The sequence below is a fragment of the Ischnura elegans genome, chromosome 3, assembly GCF_921293095.1.
Source record: "Ischnura elegans chromosome 3, ioIscEleg1.1, whole genome shotgun sequence".
Taxonomy (NCBI): domain Eukaryota; kingdom Metazoa; phylum Arthropoda; class Insecta; order Odonata; family Coenagrionidae; genus Ischnura; species Ischnura elegans.
Window position 1 is genome coordinate 14,709,305 of NC_060248.1, and position 16,518 is coordinate 14,725,822.

Sequence of the window (16,518 nt, forward strand, 5' to 3'; positions counted from 1 at the left end):
AAAGGTTGCTGAAGTATGTTGTACCTCATACCTTCAATTGTATGCCAAAGGCTTTATGCAACCTCAAATCTTTGGCCGACATTAAAAGAAAAGTGAAAGATTGGTTAATAAGTGATATTGTAAAATTGTAATTTATTTATTTTAATCTGAAATGTACAAAATATATTAAATTATCATAGTTTTGTTTAAAAGCCCCTAAAGTTGAAGTTGAAACTTGTGATATAAATGCTATGCTCTCAATGTTGTATTGAATAACTGGAACCTTCTGACAAGCCATATGGCTTAGAAGGACCAAGTTTGTATACGCAAATAAAGGCAATTATTATTGTTATTAACTAAAGCCTACGAATAAATTATGTTATATTATGAACATACGCAGTAATATGCAGAGAACTATAAGTTGCAAACAAATTCCGAATGATCTCTTCATAAAAAAAATTAAATCTTTGTTCTGGTCGCGGTCGCATGTTGCAGCCATCTTTAGACACATAAAAAAACAACTGCGAGGATGAGACTGCGGACGAAACTGGTTTGATTTCGATTGCAAAACTTTTCGTTCGCGTAAACAATAATTCGACAACAAACGAGTCTGTAATCGAGATAAGATGAATTAGCCTGCGACCCTGCGTGAAGGACATACGGAAAGCCTTCGGGCGTCGTTCGGCGCCTCGAGTAGGTCCCCTCTACACGCCCCTCCGTAGGGACGGAGGGGAAAGGAATTTTGCTGCTTTCGCCACCGAGGCCACTCGTAATTGGATCGACATTTTAGAGCCCGCCCCATCGAACTAGGCCAATTCCATATTTTCGAATTCCATGACAGCAACGAAAAAAAAACGAAGATAGGAACAGAGAGAGGGGGGATTAAGATAATAATACATGTAAAAAGAATAACAAATAATCATCCGAAAATCATATTTGCGCCAGGTGATTCCGTTAACACCTTGAGTGCGGCATGACGTGATATCACGTCATGGTGCGCTATCCCCTGGTGCTGATGACGTGATATCACGTCATGCGTACCCCGAGGGTTCCGGCCCTCTGTAAGAGCTCGGTTCAGTTCTATTATGACATTTTGCCCCCCTAAGTTGCTCAGCAGGGATCTAGCAGCGCATTTGTGAACGCCGTATCAAACTTTCCTGGGAGGATCGGGAGAAATTTTTTCTTTTATCTTAAAGTAAGCCAATTTCCGTTCACTTTCCCCCTGAATTTTATGCTATTATTTTTATTTCTTTCTATTAATGCGTGAGTATTTCTATTAATGAGTGAGTGAGAAATTTTATTTGAGTTTTATTTTACAAATCGTATGTATTTACTACATGGAACATAATTGTGTGTGTTTATTAATTTCTTATTCCGTTTTTATAATGTTTAACGAGAATATAGATAGGCCGCTGGCTAGTCCGTGGTAATTTCCCTCACCACAGTGAATGCCCTAGCGTTCGATGTTGACGCTTTAGCCAATCGGGGCTGTGGCACTTTATCTGGCATACCACTTTGTCATCTTAAGGAAGGAGGAGGAAAAATTTCACCGAGGATGAAGATACTTGAAGTGGTAGAGCATCTTCACCGAATTCTGGAGATCCGAGTTCAAATCCTGCATCTACATCATGTGAAGAAGAATCATCATTCAACAATGGTAGCGACCCGTACGTATCAATCGAGAGAGATTCCCAGGCCACGTGATGAGGATAATGGTTCTAATTGCCTGATTCCGACGATAACTTTGATTTAGACGTTCATTTCGATCGGAAACTGTAATTCCCTCGAATGAAATACTCACTGAGAAGGAGAAGTATTCGCATTTAAATAGTTTCTATTCACTAAAATTTTAACTTATATATTTCCAATTTCCTCAATAATCTATTCGAGTAGGGTATTTCAATGTTGGGTGCCTTCTATTGCTACTGAGCAGCTTTTTCGAAGTCTCTTTTGTTAATTCTATTCCTTCCAAGACAACTCAATCGTGTACATTACCAAGGGCGATGACTTTGGAGTCAGGACTCCAGCCGTTAACAAATAAAACGGAACGGTCTGACGAAATTCTGTCTATAATTTATAAAAGTCCATTATTGTTCGGTGGAAAATCGAATTCCCATATCTATCAGTTCCGCAAAATAGAGGAATTACCACCTACTGTCACTTCACACGCCATAAAAACTTCAAGACGATAGCTTAAGTTTAATAAATGAATTCAATGTTGAAAATTACCAATTACGATATATGAAGTGACGCGTCCTCTTACAATTTCGTAAATGATAATCGCACACAAGTTTTTGAACTCCAGACATGTCGTCAAAAACAGTGTCATCAAATGCAGTGTATGGGTTGTAAAACAATTTTATGCCCGCGACATTTGAAAAAAAAACTACAAATGACAAATTTAACAATAGGCCGCCAAAACTTAATGTATTCTACAGTTTGAGCTATTTGGTTTCACAACGCATCGGAAGGTACTAATAAAAAGGGATGCAGGCAAAACGGTCACTTTCGACAGGAGAGCGGATAAAATATAGGGGAGAGTTTCCTATATTGTACCACTTTTTACATTTTATTTTATGCAGCTCAAATAATAAGTTACACAGTGTTTAATATTATTTTATCTTGTTCAGCGTGATGTAAGGCAAAGGATTCGATTATAAAATGTTCAAAGTCACAACGTTAAAAATATTTATGAATTTCTAAATAACTGCAAGTGGTACAAATTAGGAAACTGGTCTCCTAATTTGTACCAGTGGTTTCCTAAGTTGGAACACGGATTTACTCCAACCAATTATTTTGCCGAAGCTAAATAAATCCATCGCATTTTATGTCAATGTTATTATCATGAGCATTTTGCTGTACCTTGCTAGTCAATGCATCTAATTATTATTATTATTATTATTATTATTATATACTACCGATTAAGATTGGTTTCCATGGAGTACTAAAGAAGTGATCTGGAAGCCTCCCTTTCCTTCCAGCGCTACCTTCTTCAATTCACTGTAAAGGCTACTCCCTTTCAATCTATCTAAAAATTCTATTATTTTCCTTCCCCTCCCTCGTTTCTCTAACATTCTACCCTCTAACACCATTTTCAACATCCCCTCCCCGCTAAGCACTAACTCCATCCATGCCTTCTGTCTCCTCCGTATCTCATCTAAAAGCTGCCTCTCCTCGCCAACCATATCCACCACTTTGTCATTCCTTTTCCTCTCCGTCCATTTCACCTTCTCCATTATTCTCCATACCCACATCTCGAATGCCTCCAATCTTCTCTCGTCTTCTTTCCTCAGTGTCCACGTTTCCGCAACGTGGAGCGCTACACTCCAGATCAAACTCTTCACTAACCTTTTCTTTAAACTCTTACAAAACGATCCTCTCAGAAGCTCCTTCCTGTTCATGAACGCCTCCTTTGCTAAAGCAATTCTCTTCCTAATGTCCTCTGCATCTAATTATAGACATTATAAAAAAAACTTATTGCGCTCTGAGCATGAATCCATATGTATTGCATTGCAGATACCTTATCATATCTTCCATCTTATCTTCCTCGCATTGTTCCATTCTACCTCAGCTCCATCCTTTGGTTTCTTTGTATATTTCACTGCAGTGCCTCCAAAATATTTCCTTTTCACGGGTAATTTTGCAGGTTTGGCCTTCTCCTCTTTCGCTAATTTGAGTTTTTCCTTCAATGTACTAATCGTCAAGCGTAACCTCCGTGTCCGCGCCTTGGAGCTCAAGTAGAAGCTACTATTGCTTTTACCTTGGGAATTGGCGATATTCCCATTTGAATATTCTGCTACGGCCAAATGGACTTCATTTACGCTCCACTTGCATTATTTTCTTTTAGAACCCATACGGTAATACAAATTACTTACTCACAATAAATAGCACATTAAAAATTAGTATAATTGACGATAGTACGTCGAATAAATATATCTTTACATAAAAACAGCTAAATCATCATTTAAATATCGCTACGGTGCTCTATATTGCCTCGGTACAATAAAGGAAACTGCTAGTGGTACCTTATAGGAAACTCCGCCATTTTGTCTTTGTTATTTCCTTTCAAAATAACCATAGGATTTATAGAGTCATATCTTCGTGAAAACCGAGGTATCTATGTACATGTTCAGCTAATAATTAATACAGTTTGTTTCCATTTATCTTATTATTGTTATTCCCTTAGCAAAGTGAAGAGGAAATTGCTTTGGAACTACCAAATACTTTTTCTCTCAAACACAAACTGTTCTCAAACGCAATAAGCCGGCGACTGGTATTTTGGCGTCTAGTACGACCTAGTTAAAGCTGCGCACGATAGAAGTCTCAAGATTCCACGTCCTTCGGTTTTACCAAGGTGGAATAAATTAGGAGCCGGTACAAATAGAGGCAGCTCTCCCCTACCAATCACATGAGGAGCCGGGAATATGATGCTAACATGCTTACTACCGAATGCTTGCAGCAATCGGAACTGTAGCTAATCACGTGATTCAACCACGGAGTTTGAACATTGTATATATTTTGTCGAAGCACTCTCGGGGGAAGTGTCTTGAAAATGCAATTCCTCGTGGAGAGGAGGACTCACCAAGCTCGTGATTCCGGGGAAGTGGAGAATGATGGGCTCCTCAGGCCACGACTTGCTCACGTAGAAATGGAACTCCCACACCCTGTCGTGCAGATATGTCTTGATAGTCTGATGAAACTGAAAGAAAGAGAAATAGGCAAGGATCAGACACAGGACAGCATCACCACGTCATCGTTCACTCGCGGATACCACTCTCGAGAGAGAGAGGGCGAGCCGCTGCTTGCGCATGACATCGTTCACTTGTTTCCGTAAGCAACCGAAGTCTGTTCGAATGTCAAAGCGGTCAGATCACAACAATTTGGCATAATATGACTCATAATAATACAGAACATAAAAAAGGCAAAATATAAATTCTTCATAAACAGCAAAATCCGCGCATCAGTCATAAAATGGATTGGAGAAGGTTTTTTAATCCTGAATACGAAGACAATAGTAACATAAAAGAAAAGGCTGTCAACAGCTACATTTAATGAAAAAACTGTCAGAACAGTTTTTAAAAAACTATTGATACAAACACAGTTTGCTGACAACTTGTTGACACTACAATTCTTATTTACCTACGGCCTCATCTGATAATATTTAAGCAACTCAACCAATGTTCGAAAAGAGCGATTTTAACTATCCAAAATAATCTTTACTAAGTTATAATTATCAGTTTGCAGTATTAAGTTTTTATAGCAAGAAAAAATATGGGAGCATTCGTAATTCGATCATTTTTTTTAGAGGAATCCAAGTATTCAAATGACTTATCTCTGGTATTAGGGGTTGGAAATTTCTGTTAAATTCCGCATCCAGAGAAGATTGAAAATGCGTGAAAGGGCTATAAGCTCAGACGTTTCGTCGCCCAAATCCTGAAGCAAGCATCAGATTTAAAAAATGCATGAAAAATACGGCAGGAATGCGTCGTCATTGACCTGTTTGTATCTTTTAAAAAAAGATCATTTTTGATAATCGCAAGAGAAAGAGATAGAGTAAATATAAAAATCTATTTGCGTCCCTTTGGAAAACGTAAGCTTATAAGGGTAAATATGAAAAGACAGAATTGCAAAAATAGAAGAGATCGATGAAAGTCGGCGATTTTAAAGGTCAAAGTTGAGGGCACACATTATTAACTCAGCTCAGGCGCTCCGAGAAGGAGCTGTCAAAGAAGAAAAAAATAGTCAAGAGGAAATGCAAATTGGGGCATTATAAAAATGTGTAATCCATTATACGTCCACCATGACACTCGACTACTTCCCTCCTCGGATGATCTTTATTTTCGGCACTAAGAGGAGCATTAATTAGAAACACACTCTTAAATCCACTCCAATACGACAGTAAGTCTTCAATAGGTACTTCGAAAGTCTTCAATGCGGTAGCTCACCGACAACCGTAATCGCAATTGATTAACGGAATTCCGCAAATGGAAGCGAGTGACAAGTTGCGGCGTAAAAATTTACCACCATTCGGCCATTCTCTGGCGAGTGTAAAATTAAAAAATAAAACGCGAAAGCTGCCACCATCTTTTCAAAAGTTGGTGATATAATTAGCTCGCTGGTGATCATTATCTCGTTCAGAGAGGCACGTAAAGACACGTTTGGAGGTAAAAGATGGTAATATATCATTCGTACGGAATACTGAGCATGAGATTCCAGTGCTCGTAAATCAACTACGACGTTCATAGAAAAAAATTCTCATTTTATGTTTACTTCAAAGCTCACCTTTTCTGTTTCCTTATATCAATAGAATTCTGCATTGAAAAATATTATAGAAATACTTATCGATATCGAACAATTCATAATGGTTATAAATAGCAATATTTTACAAAACTTACGATTACAATTCATCAATATGTACTAAATATCTTCTAAATGCATGTGGAAAGCAATTGGCAAAAGGGAATTCGGAAAAATATATGTGGGAAGGAGCCCACGAGTAAATTTTCAAGATTTAAAATATAGGTATTGGGGTATGGGAGACTGGCCGTTCTAATGAAAATAGCGCAACTGGGAAGTAGCATAAACTCGCCCGCCTCTGGTGGCTGTGGCGCGGACTAACACGTGCGCCGGATATGCCAATGCGCAAAGGGGGAATACAAGGGCAGGGCTGCCGCGCAGGGGTCAACCGCAGGATGCACGTGCCGAAGGTCACAGCGCTTGCGTCGCATCGACAGTTCCGAAATAGTAATTCACGGTTAGAGTGCATTGTACTTAACGTTGAGTACGGATGGCGAGAATTCTTGTAATTTTTTCCCGAACATTCTGGACGGATGACGAAGATTCTCGTCATTTAGGCGCGTCAACTTAAACAATTTTAAAGCGTACAATACGTATTCGTTAGTACGTTTTCAGTTGTTGTTCGTTATTCATAATGAATTGATGCATGGTAACGTTTGATTGCGTAAAGTTATATTCTAAACATTATCTTACCCCGGTACGCAACGTGTTAAGGGTCGCAAGGGTCGTTCCTCCATGGCTGTCAACACGACTTCCGGGAAGGTAGACCATGCGAAACACAGGTCGCGCTCTTTCTTCACGACGTTTTTAACTGCAGTGAATCGAAAAGGCGCAGTACGAACCACCTTTGACGCAGTATTTCTAGATTTTAAGAGGCCCTTCGACATGGCACAACGCAAAAAACATTTACACATATTACAGTCATGCGGGTTGAACGAAATAGTGGCAAATCATATAAATAAAAGAAGAAAGATTCCGAATGTCATTTTTTCCACGGTCAATAAGAGACTAATGGCAGCGTTAGAACTCACAAATAGATCAAGTGACTTGCAATATAGCCTACTATGTATTCCTCAATGCATGTTCCTGAATTTTCTTGATATTTCGAAAATAATCGTTTGTGTGTTCTTGCTTTATTGTCAGAATGGTCTAATAAGCAGTTAGTAAGTTTTGCCTTTGCATGAATGTGGGAGAATAGTAAATTAGTATGCGTAACGTTTTTTGGACCGTGTGGTGTGCATGTAGGAATCCTAATGCATGCTGGTGATTGATCAACCCCTGACAAACACCATAGAGGTGGTTCGCAAGGTATTATGTAGATGTAAACTCGATACGCGACTTTGAGTGATTACAAGAAAAAAGTAGTTCTTGACGGAATTACCCCAGATGTAGTTAAAGTGACATCAGGTGTCCCACAAGGTAGGGTAATCGGCCCCCTTTTACTCATTACATGCATTGATGACCTTTGATCCCCAATTAGAAGTAAAATACGTCTATTTGCTGACTTACTTTCATCTAACGCGAAATTAGTGACCTCTGAGGCTTTGAAATTCTACCGTCGGGTTTAAACAGCGTTAGCTAAGAGTAGGGACTCGAACTTAATATGAACAAATGCATGGCGGTATATTATTTGAATAGGTTATCCAACTACCCGCATGTATTCGCTGTGGCTGGTGTTAATATATCGGCGACATGTGAAATATCTGGGAGTTACGGTAACTTCGAACCTATCGTGGGGATAACATAAGAAACATTCGTGGCACAGCCCTGTAGAAGCTAAGATTCGTCTGGCGTACTGCGGGCTTCTGATTAAAAAGTAAAAAAGAGGTGCTATTTCGCACTTTTCCCGCCACCCCTTGAATATGAAGTGAGCACCTGGGAGCCGACGCAGAGAGACAAGAACTTCATAAAATACAACGGAAAGCTGGGCGATTCGTCAAAAACGGCTACGGGCGTACAGAAAGCGATACACAGATGTTAAAAGACTAAGCCTGGGAGCCTATAGAGACTCAGAGACTGCGCGTTAGGCTTAGATTACTTATACAATTGAGAATATATATCTGTCAGAGCGACATGGAGAACATCATATCAGATCCCCACTATATTTCCAGGTCCGACAGAAACGATAAATAAAGAGATATTATTTACCGAACAGACAAATGTGGAAATTCGTTTTTCCTCTAATGTGTAGAAACCAACCAGCACTACACTGACCAACCAACTACGTTAAACGAGGCAAAATTGTAGCAGTTATGCCGCTTTGATAGACCACGGCCTTACGTCTTGGTTCTTAGGATCAAAGAGTAATGTTTTCAAAGAGAAATAACTTCTTTATCTTCATTAATAGCGAAAGAAACTGCCAAAACCACATCGGATGGAAATTAATTATATTCAATGGACCAAAATTCTCTGACCGCGAAAGCAAAAGTATGATGGCATACTCTGGTGACGAAACCTGATAAAAATTGTGCCGTTTCCAATTCCTCTACACACTGGGAAAACCTTAACTCTTTGGCCGATCCATGTCAATTTAATTGAAACTCTATCGACAATTTCGAGGAAAAACAGCGGAATATCCAGCGGCGAACGTAACGCCGGAGTAACCCTCAATAGCTTGACTGGCTGCGAAACTTTCACAGTGAAAAAAAAAATCACTTTTCACGAACGGGATTTGAACCCGGATTTTCGCGAAGTGTTCTACCGTTTTTACTACCGAGGCATCTTTCACCTTTAAGGAGTATAGTCAGCTTTACAGGACAAGATGGTTCCTGCTGCCAGACATAGAATGCCATAGATCAGTATGATTGCTAGGAGAGCGCCACATTGCCAAGGCGAATATCAAAAGTGAAACGCCACAGCTCCAGTTCTCCAACACATTATTCAAGCCTATATGCTATTTCCTTGGAAACTACTCGGATAAATTTTCACCACGTCCCTTCAAATGATAATGAATCATAAAGCTATTCCAAATAAAGAACAGGCAAAGAATAGATAGTAACTTGAATTTAAATGCCTTAACACGACAACTATAGGCCACAAAATGCTTCACTTTTCTACACAGACAAAAACGAAATAGGCCGTAAAATCAGAATAAAATCAATCATATATTCAATTATTTTCCCACATTTCTTACTTCACCGTTGCTTTGGTGCAATTCTTCTCTGATTTTCGAAGGTGGTCCAAAACGAGGAGATCATCTTACGGATTCATACAGAAGATTAAAAATGGCTTCGAGAAAGATAATGACGTCTTTATTTACCAGTCCCCTTCACCTTAATAATTAATTAGTCAAGCCGTTCCTGGTACACTATTACTCTTCAGGAGGGACACTATACCAATGGCTTACGGTTTTTTAACCATTCCTGTGTTCATTGTGAATTCCGAATACGGAGTATATCTACAATATCTTCGTTTAAAACGAGGATAAACGTCATTGTTTTTCGTGTGTCTCGGAAGGTCAACATTATATGCATAAAAGTCTAGGTGGGATTGTCTATTATATTACCGAAGCAACACTATCCGGTTGTGATATTGACGTGAAGTACCGGGTGACTGCCGAGTGTCACTATCTACTGCAATCAAGGAGAGACAAGGGGTGAAGAATTCGTCCGTGAGAAAAACCATTCGTAATTTTCCTTCTTAACCCATTAGCGAATAGCGTCCGATATATCGGACGCGCGTATTTATTTTTTTTCTGGGTTCCAGTTGACTAGTGCTACAATTTGATACTATATAAAGTCCAAATGGATGTCTGTCTTCACCGCCCTGCTAATATTTTAGTTTATTCCCTGAATTTATCGACTTGAGAAGCATTTATGTGAGACGTGGCATTGAAATAAATTTCAGTCACCCGCACGGGGTAAGCAAATTATTTTTCATTGTAGTATTTTGCTCAATATGTTGATAACTTTCATATCATTTTTCTTTTAAAGGTTGATCTTTTTATTTTCAATATTATCAAGTTTTTCTGTACTACTTTGAATCTGTAATCAGCACTGACAACTGACCGTCCGATGTATCGAACGGGCTGTATTACTTAAACTATTCATTGTAAAAATTTAAGAATTGCAGAAATATATTTAAAAAATAAACCTTATTAGCCAAAATAATTACTTTCTAAATGAATATTTGACAAAAATAACTTTATGCACTTAAGGATTAAGAGGATGGAAGATCTCACGGGCACGAAGGCATTCACCCCGCCCTCTTCAAATGCGAATCGGTGACCACGGGTCACGGGAGAAGAAATCGCACCCTTACTCGCAGGCCACTAACAGATCATTAACAAGGGCTGCCTCAAAAGAAGATAATTAGTTTATTTAATTCTTTTGAAATATCACATTTGTGAAAGAGCTTCATACTAGATATTTCGAATGTGGATACCAGCATCACTCAATATACCTATTGAGTCGCTTACCGCGGCGCGTCGATAGGAGCGATATAATGAGAATACTCTGCCCATTACGTAAGCACGCGAGTATGAACAAAGCACAAGGGTAACTCTCTTCAGTCTTACTGCTAAAGTGACCTCCCCATCTTCTCCTCCCTTATTTCTTTCTCATATACTCTGATTGACCTTTCTCTAATCGCTCACTTCCCAAACAACCATTCATTGCAAACCTATTGATGACGAAGAAATGTTACACCAGAGTGTCTCTTCGACCGAGCGCGGAGCTTCATATTTGGCATCCAAATATAAATAGCAGCAGTTTCTCTATTTACGTAACCACATAGCAACGAACCTCTCAGAGAAGTCTCACTATGGTCTCGAATGACTCGAATATCACGAATGTCTCACAGATGTAATCGTGAGACGTTCAGGAATTAAAAAAAACGTATTTAAACGCCATCAATGCCTTCCATATATATTTTTCGGTGCAAATCTGCAGTTTTGATTATTAAAATCACGACATTTAATATGGGTTTCTTATTTTCAAAAGGTGATCCATCACAAAATTTGTCGCTAAAAATGATCGAGAAAAGTAGACCATAACTGTATAATTTAAATTTAATTATTTTTTTGCCTAAATTTAAAGCATACCTTAGTACAAAGTCTAATGAGACATCTCAGAGCTCAGGCTTATGTGAGACGTCACAAGAGATGTCACATAGACCATTTTTTTTTGGACATAGTGACATCTCAGAGAAGTCTCAGAGATGCCTCTGAAGCTCTCAGAATGTCTCTGAGACGTAACATGTGATATTCGAGACGTCTCAGAGACGTATCCGAGACGTATTTCTGCTATGTGGGTATCTCCACAGAATAAGAACATAGTTTGACAGGTTTGTGACGGAGGGTGTTAGGACACCAGCGGATGAAATAGCATAGAGAACAAATTAATTCAAGCAATATAACCTTGCGTAAAGCCCATGCATTGGCGTAAATTAACGTAAAGCCTAGTACGCAGGCCTCAAGTCCCTAGCTGCTCCTATCCTATTTCATGTAAAGGCTGTGTGAAGCTCTTTGTTCTCTAGGAGTAGTTTTTTTTTACGACTTACGTAGCTTTCTTTTGAGTATTATTTGGTTCATAGATTTTTATCTTTTTACGCCGAATGTCATATGGTCGCCGCGTATTCGAAGTGCAGCTTAATGAGCAAGAAGTAGCACCTCCATTTCACTGTTTCAACCCAAAATCTTCCTTCGACTCACCTGTAAATCATAGATAATTCAGGGCACTGCCACATGCATTTCTTGTAGGTGTTCGCCTCTTTAGATTTGAAGATATCTTAGCTCCTACACCTTTGACTTCATACACCGCCTTTACGTTAACGCAATCTATAAAATAAAAATGAATTGCTGTTCACTAGTATCGCTAAAACACGAGAGTGGCAGGACCGATTGGCTAATTTTGCTTTTAAAATGTTCGTGAAAGTTCAGGGAAGGTTTAAAAGGTGAGACTATTATGACGCGAGGCCGATGAGGCCTTGGAATGGTCCTTGAATTATTTCCATAAGATATGCATGTAAAGTTCGTTATTAATGCCTGCAAACCTTTTTTCTTTTGCACACTTAAATAATTGATATTGGCCACACATATTTGAAACATGAACCATTGGAAAGAAAATTGCACATTCTTATGCTTGCATTATAATTTCGTTTTCCGCGTGATTTACAGTGAATTTTGAAAAAGCATTCATAAAAATTCTAAAATTTTAGAGTTTTTAGCTGATTGTCCCCTTGACGACCATCAGCATTGTTTATGTAGTTTGATGTCTCTTTCTAATTGATCAATTATTCTCGGGTTTTCAACCAGGTGGACTCAGTCGTATAGGCCGACATTTCGGAAGACGTATTCTCTCTTATTTCCATAGCGTCGGCCTATGTGACTGAACTAAACCTGGTTACGAACCCGAGAAGAATTCATCAATACAATTCACCAGGAGAAATTAAAATCTTTTATCGCTTTCTTAGTTTATTCACCAAAATAAATCCTGTCTTATAGTCGTTTAAAAGTTCATCCGTCATTATTTATTCACAAATTGAGCTCATGAAAACTTTACTCTCTTACATTAGGTTACTTTCGTTATTAACAGTGATAAGAAGTTCACCGGGTCATTTAAGTCAACAACAGTCAACAATATATTCAAGTGATACATGGACGTCCTAAGCAAGAAATTTACCGTAATGTGTTTGCTGAGATTCACTCCTATTCCTCACTCTTGGGTTTGAAATATTGAAAGCACTCTCTTCTGGGTGCAACTCTACGGACAAGATTCATTCAACTGATTTTAGTAAGCTTCCAGTTTATCATTCCTTCATAAAACTTGATTTAACGCTCACGCCAATAGCAATGGTTCTGAATACGAGTTTAGCTCAAAATTGCTTGAAACACTGAGATACACCACGAAAGATGCTTTAGGCCCGATATATTTATTTTCACTTTTGACTGGCTGTTGACATTCCTGGAGTCCCCTCGGTGATATGTACGGCCAGTCAGCTGCATCATTTGCAGACATTTGACACTCTGAGTGGCTCAGTATCGTGGAATGTAACGAGGACCTAGTTGAGTGGGACCTCTTGAAGCTGTAGGCAGTCATCGAATCATTTGCCGCGCAAACACGCCTCGGATCGGATGGCAATTCAATTCAATCGTATGCGTCACGGCGTTGATTGACGGACAGCACTGTTCAAACAAAGATCCCGCGTCCCTCATCCACAAGAACATGCGATGCCAATGTATCGTCCAATGAATAGGGTTGATGAGTACTGAGATTATTTATTTTCCCATAATTTCTTTATTAAAAATTAGATGTCTCAAATTAGATTCGACTGCCGTGTTTAGGTCCTTTTTGTTTCCCCTTGGTTGTACAAAAACACAATAAACAACGAACTTCCGACATCCGCGTCGCAGCGCCATCTCTGGCTCAAACCATTGACTACAAAATTGAACGACTATAAGAGTATTTTTATTCACTTTAACAAAGAGGAATGGAATCTCTCTCCAATACCAAAAATAATCTAAAACGTTTCAATCAATATAAAAAATTTTCTCACGGTCACTTGCAAAAAGTAAAACCTCGAAAAAGGTCATCAAAATCCGGATAACAATAAAAATGTTCCATAGCGACACAAGCTACGTAAACTTAGCGTGAAACTTCATCATAAAACCAATCAGCTCGGATACAGCCCGAATCTGAAACCGACTTGAGAAACCCTGACGATGATGGATAAACTCTGCCGTTGACAAGCGGAAGCCGCAGACCTAAATCACACGAAAGGAAGTCCGAGAACTCTTCCGCAAAATAATTCGCCGGGAAAAGGCCTCACCATATACCCTATTGTATTATTCAAATATACTCTGCGAGGTAAGTGCAATATAAGATTAATCGTAAGTTTTGAAGGTTCGAATCAAATTGTCACTTGATTAGACATTCTTAGCAATGATATGCACACTTTAACACAGATTAGTCCACCTGACGACTTCCCACACAAAATTAAACGAACCTCAAGAGATTCCACCATTTTTAGCACTCGCCACTAAGTACCTAACTTCCCAAACGGGCACACGACTCCAATAATTAAAAGAATTTCCAATTTTTTAACGTAAGACGCGTGTCGATTAATCGCCACGGAAGGAGAGATAAGAGGGTTCAAAAGGTGATTCGAAAAATCGCATTTTTCTGCCCCGATTTATAAAATTATTACCGCTAGAAAATTTAGTAACTGATGTTCATTTATTTACTTAAATCATTTTTCACATACAGCCGGGACACCAATTTTAACTGAAATATATTTAAGAACATGAAATGAGACAATATATTATAGCAATATAAACAAACACAAAAAATAAACCAGATGAGAGAGGAACCCATTCAATTATCTGACAGGTGGGACAGCTTGTACAGTGAAATTGCTGCATGATTAATAAAAAGTATTGATGGATGGAGAAGGCGAATTCAGAAGAGAGGAGAAGCGATATAAAGATGAGCGCGCTTGGCTATGGAGTTCCTCGGCAGAATAGGCAGATGGAGAATGTTTAGTTATTTGGGCTACTGCTTGAAATGCATGACTAGTACTCTTACCCCTACATAAAAATGTAAAAGATCTTAGTTTAGATTCAACAGGTCCCAAGTTATTTACCTCTTTTGAGATGAAATATGATGATTTTGAAAGAGGAAAATGAAATAGAATATGGGTAAAATTGTCTTATATTCAGTTTATTGAAACCAGTCATTCAAAAGAGACCCTTTTGGAAATAAAGTTGTGAACGATTCCTCAATTCGAGAGTGTAAAAATTTAATTCCATAAATAAAAGTTTGTTTTAAACCATTCCTTAGTACAACTTTTTGTTTCTCTGCGATCAATTTAAAAATATAAAATATTTTTGAGCGATAGAATCAGATAATTAATTTCAGTTATTTTCTAAATAGCTTCTGCCAATCGTTTACATGCCTAAAATATCTATAAAATATTTTGAATTTCCACTTTTCGTCCTGACTTCATAGTGAACTTGGTGAGGCAACATGCATTAAGCACAGGGTTAAAGATCCGCAAAAACTATAAGCACGCATAATTGAGCTACGCAGTATTAAGCCAGCAGGCACACGGAACCAATGGGAGGAGATCCCTTCCAACGAATTGTTCAACATTGATGACCATCCTGTCCCATAAATCTAGAGGGAACATACCCTGGTTAAAATGTGGAGTTAATTATTAATAATTATATACAGCTGCAGCAGGTCCACAACTTTCAAAATATTTCAAAGACTTGCAAAAAAGTAATTTGTTTCCTGTGTTTTTAACCCCTCGGTGGTCTTCCTGGTGGAAGCAAAGTACCAGCGGTGCCAAATACGATCGCGCCATGAGTGATCCGTTCGATGTTGGTGTACATCAGGGCCGGTTTGTTAGTCTGTCCCTGAGCATTACAGACAAGCTACTCTCATCAAATAGCGCCAAAATTGCGGAAAATAAATAGAATGAAGAGCATTAGTTTCTCACTTAACGCTCTCCGCAACCAACAGCCGTCTTACGGATCATATCTGTTGTATAGTCTGTTGTGTTATTTTGTATTATTGTGTTCTTTTGTTTTTTGTAATGTACTGAGCACCCAGGAGAGGGAGTCATATATAGCTGTTCACGTGATCTCTAAGCTAGAGAGAATGTATCACAAAGTATGTGATGTATCTGTTAAATTATATAAGTAAGAAAACATGGTGGCAGCGGTGGGATACGAACCCACGCCTCCGAAGAGACTGGTGGACTCTGAGCTAGAGAGTAATGTATCACAAAGAATGTGATGTACCAGTTAAATTATATAAGTTATAAAACAATATCAATGAGATTCTGGAGCGAGCTTGATACTTGAATTTACAATTTCAGGCGGTTTCTGGTTGAAGGATAAATTAAAAGTTACCTCTAAGGATATGCTGCCTGTCTATTAAAAATACATGATCGCTGCTCATGACCAAAAAGCAGAACTGAATGTGATATCATGCTTTCACCCTCGAATTGTTCCTGTTGACAAAGATGTTTAAGCATGGCTTCCAACTGAAGCAGTAGATTCTCTTATCTTGTTAGTGAATCCATAATGAATTATTTGTTTTCTCGACGAAACGGCGCAGTTACTTGGGAGCTCACCAAGGAAGCAAAGAGAGAAGAGGAATGTATCCATAAAAAAAGTTTCGATGCATGCGATACTACCATCTACCGCTAACCGAAAAATACCCGTAACCCTAGTTTGCGACTAAAATTCATGGAAGATATAGAAGAACAATTACTCTTAGACAGTGGAGGTGATATCTA

At 38.6% G+C, this 16,518-nt stretch overlaps 1 protein-coding gene across 1 annotated transcript in view; it reads right to left on the reverse strand.

The window, feature by feature from the left end:
- Window positions 1–16,518, reverse strand: part of LOC124155472 — a 135,277-nt gene that overhangs the window by 94,999 nt on the left and 23,760 nt on the right. Inside the window, exon 2 of the mRNA XM_046529307.1 lies at window positions 4,562–4,678. Within this exon, the coding sequence (XP_046385263.1) occupies window positions 4,562–4,678 (117 nt within the window). The remainder of the gene's footprint in view (window positions 1–4,561; window positions 4,679–16,518) is intronic.